We start from the raw sequence: 4,595 nt of genomic DNA, 5'->3' as shown, positions 1-4,595 counted from the left end.
GGAAGTAATTGGTTGTGTAAAGTCAGTAGGAATTGTGAAAACAGTTACTAGGACTTACAGAAGAGACAATAAGTAATTGGTTGTGTAAAGTCAGTAGGAATTGTGAAAACAGTTACTAGGACTTACAGAAGAGACAATAAGTAATTGGTTGTGTAAAGTCAGTAGGAATTGTGAAAACAGTTACTATGACTTACAGAAGAGACAATAAAGTAAGCAAGATGTATACAATTATGAAATAAATAAATAGTATTTCCATAATAACAAGAAAAAGTGTGATTACATCAAGTATAACAGAAAAATTTTGGTTTGAATTTCGTGTAAAGCTACTCGAGGGCTATCTGTGCTAGCCGTTCCAAATTTAGGAGTGAAAGTCATCACCACCCACTCTTCGGGTACATTTTTTACCAACGAAGTGACCGTACCATTGTAATGCCCCCACGGGACTGGAATTCGATCCCTCGACCCTCAGATTTCGAGTCAAGCGCCCTATCCACCTGGCCATGCTGGGCCAAACTTTAGATAAATTGGTTAGGATAGTTACATAACGTAACCTAGTTAACTATGGTAATACAGAAAGTTTAATTCTACAAAAGTATTGAAACATGAAAGTCAAAACCACAAAAGGTGGGTTACTTATAATAAAAAAAAATTCTCACTATTTTGGCAAATAGAATTGGTTTAGGGTTTTGAAGTTAAGTTAACATAATTTACAGTTGTTATATAAGTGCTGTAGCACTTCCGGTTCCCACGCCTCTGTAACACATTTAACTGTTGTGTGAAGTTATCTTTGTTTGTACTCTTAAGCTGTGAGTTTACACATTTAGTCTTAGCGAAACTATTCATGTAAGTGTTAGAACTTGTGATTTTCCTAAGGTTAAGATTTCTTGTGATGTTATAATCACTTCACAATTCCTTGAGTCAACACTGACGGCAAGCAATGGTCAACTTCATGCATTGACGGCAAGCAATGGTCAACTTCATGTTTAACGAAACAATTTCAGTACTTGACCCAACAATACCGTTTCGTTCATAACGAAATAGCTCTCAGAATTTGATACAACAATATGATTTGATCTAAGAAGACAGGCGAACCATTTTCCAGTTTGAATTACCAACATAATATCTTATATTTTGATTGTGGTTTTATTATGTTTGTGTTCAAACTGAATTATTCTAAACACAACTGCTTATTGTTTTGACTGAAATTAATGAAAAAAATACTCAAAATAGTATTTTTCATACGTTTAAAAAGTTCTGAATGGAAATAACTTAGTCTTTCTACTAAAAGAACTAACTGGTGTCTATTGAGTACAAAAATTAATTCGTTGATATCAGTATCTTTACTAAACATATGGCGATGTTTTTCACTTTCGTCGGAAATTCTATGTTCTAAGAATATTTCAATATGATAAGTTTTAAGAGACGAAATTATGGCAATATCTCTACCCAGTTATTTTTTATGCGATTTAGTAAGAGAAATACGAGACTTTAACATAAATTGAGCCTTTTTTAGCCTCGGGTAATTTCCAGAAGTATGTGTTTACGTAATAGCCGGCTTGCTGCGTGAGTTTAAAACCATGTAGTGGGTGTAGCACTTAAACTTAAAGGTTCTGATTGATTAAAATTGTAGCTTTAGTTGTGAAGGATCTCTCACGTGACAAAATCATCGATCATAAGGCACCTGGTGATTAAACCCCTGACAAGGCTTACTACTACAAAGTAACATACATTAGGCAAAGAAATTAAAAGCAGGACCACACGCATGTACCACAACGAATCCAGCAGAAAAACAAGAATTGTATCGATTTCATTAGTGACAGTTACCTTTGCGTGACTAAGATGGTAACTTTTGGTATCAGTTGAACAATGGAGATTGAGAATTTTAGAAACAACGACAAAAGAAAATAAAACTGACGTGGGTTAATTAGGTGTAGTACAATAAGATGACGTGAGGAGGAGCTTTCTGGTTTATGATTTGCTTCGCTTGTAGGAACTCTTTTGTACATAAACCAGATATAATGATTTCGACTAATAGCTGAACGACATTCGTTTTCAAATATACGAGATATAACAACTGGTTTTGCTTTTGACCTACTTCTTATCAAAGCATGATCAGAATTACTGCCGAAGATGCCACCATGTTTTTTCACAAAAAAGGAGACTTCGTTGCCAAAAGCATCCGAAATTATGAAACTGAAGATGAAATACCTAATACCAGGATCTCAAAAAGTAACAACAGTTCCATAACAGACGCTTTGAGGCCAATTCTTTTAATTCTTCGAATCTTCGCTATTCAAGGGCCCATTTCTACCACCAGTCGTTCTTCTCGCGTTGTGTTCCTTTTGTGGCGATACGTTCTTCTTAGCCTGTTACATCTATACCTCATACACCAAAGTGCTTTGGTGTTATTACATCTTGAAGATTTTTGGGACAACACTAGCAAGTTGCTTCGTATCTTGGGAGCTGCTGTTACGGTTGATATTCATTGTTTTCAACAAAACAATCTGACACGTTTCTTCTCTTTGTTTGATTACTCAGTAAACTGTCTCTCTCTACGTGTATTAAAACGTTGGAGTTACATTTTATCTTTGTTGGGCATTCTCTTTCTTCTTTTTTTAATCGGCACCTTAGTTTTTGTTATGAGGTCCATGTCTCGTGAATCTTATATAAGGGAACATTACTATGGGCTTTCACAAGACGACGTACCAATATTTTTTCTCGATTCGTTGATTATATTTGACCTGATATTCACCAATGTTCTTGTGACGGGAATTATGATTTTCGCGGCTATTTTCTACGCTACGTTATCCATTGCTGTCATCTATACATTTCGCAATTTCAACTGCGTCTTGTTAAGGACCTTATCGCAGACAAACATTCCCGTTGAAGCTCTGTTTATCCAAAATCTTCGTTTGCTCTACCAACAGTGTTGCAATTTGGTGTCTTCTTTAGACGCCATGTTTTGCAGGACCATCTCGGTGTGGTACGCCCTCGTAATCATCTGTGTGTGCGTAGAGTGTACAAGTCTCTTCACAGACGAAATAAACGAACTTTTATCCCCTAGTGCAGGCTATCTTTATGCTGCTCTTCAGATTGGATATCTGTTACTGATGTTCTTTTTAACCTCCTTGGTCGCATCCCAGATTCCCGAAGAAGCTGCAAAATCAGTGGATCAGATCCACACTCTTACTGCACCGTACAGTGCTAACAACATAGCCATTCACCTTCAGGTTCAGCTGTTTGTATCACAGCTAACTACAAGCCCAACAGGACTGACTGGCTGGAAGTTTTTTGTTATCAATCGAGGAGTAGTCCTAACAATCCTGGGAGCAATAATCAGTTATATGGTAATCGTTATACAGATGAATCCAGTGGCAATGAACGCTTTGGGCGGTTAAAATGATAACACTATGAATTGTATTTTATTGTCAAATAAACGATGTGTATAGACAGGTAAATTCTAACAAGTGTATTTGTGTATAATAATGTATTAATGTTTATAGGAAGCTGTAAGATTAATAGCTAAATAAAATATATTGTCAAATATCATAGAAGATGTATAATATCACGCAGTTATAAAAATAAAAGTCACCAGTTTTTCTTACTGCCTAGTTTGTTATAGATTTCGCGCAAACCTACACGAGGGCTATCTGCGCTAGCCGTCCCTAATTTAGCCGTGTAAGACTATAGGGAAGGCAGCTAGTCATCATCACTCACCGCCAACTCTTGGGCTACTCTTTTACCAACGAATAGTGGGATTGACCGTCACATTATAACGCTCCCACGGCTGAAAGTGCGAGCATGTTTGGTGTGACGGGGATTCGAACCCGCGACCCTCAGATTGCGAGTCGAGCGCCCTAACCATTTGGCCATGCCGGGCCCCTTACTGCCTAAGAAGCACCAAGTGTACCCTGTGACCTCGGTAAGATAACAAAATTTGATGTTTTATTTTGTATTATCACTATCAACCTTCGTTATTATTCGTTGATTCTAAGACAAACTGTAAATCTGTTACTGGTTTCCACAGATCACCATACAGTTTTAGTAGTAAATGGCATATACGTATAAATGTCTTGGGTAAATAAAAAATAATTATTTTTTAAAGTAACCAAAATGTTTTTGATAATGTGGCCATCTTTCCTGAACTATTTAGTAGTTGATTTGCCATAATGAATATTGGAGTGGTGTGAATACAGTTATAAAATTTTGCTTTAGGCCAAAACAAGATATTATTTACAAATGTGTTTTTAGTTGGTCTTGGTCAGGACTTACATCTAACACTGTCCTACAGGTCCAGACTATGACTTACATCTAACACTGTCCTACAGGTCCAGGTCATGACTTACATCTAACACTGTCCTACAGGTCCAGGTCATGACTTACATTTAACACGTCCTACAGGTCCAGATCATGACTTACATCTAACACTGTCCTACAGGTCCAGACCATGACTTACATCTAACATTGTCCTACAGGTCCAGACCATGACTTACATCTAACACTGTCCTACAGGTCCAGATCATGACTTACATCTAACACTGTCCTACAGGTCCAGATCATGACTTACAGCTAACATTGTCCTACAGGTCCAGACC

General features: G+C 37.1%; 1 protein-coding gene across 1 annotated transcript; it reads left to right on the top strand.

Annotated features, from left to right (window-relative positions):
* Nucleotides 1–2,957: 2,957 nt before the first annotated feature.
* Nucleotides 2,958–3,398, top strand: LOC106476770 (gustatory receptor for sugar taste 64e-like). Its single transcript, XM_013937397.2, has one exon. The coding sequence runs from the start codon at nucleotides 2,958–2,960 to the stop codon at nucleotides 3,396–3,398; it is 441 nt and encodes a 146-aa protein (XP_013792851.2).
* Nucleotides 3,399–4,595: the final 1,197 nt, after the last annotated feature.

Source organism: Limulus polyphemus, unplaced genomic scaffold, assembly GCF_000517525.1.
Source record: "Limulus polyphemus unplaced genomic scaffold, Limulus_polyphemus-2.1.2 Scaffold11505, whole genome shotgun sequence".
In the NCBI taxonomy this organism is placed as follows: Eukaryota; Metazoa; Arthropoda; class Merostomata; order Xiphosura; family Limulidae; genus Limulus; species Limulus polyphemus.
Note: the sequence above shows the minus strand (reverse complement) of the source record. Positions and strands in the feature narration are given on the sequence as shown.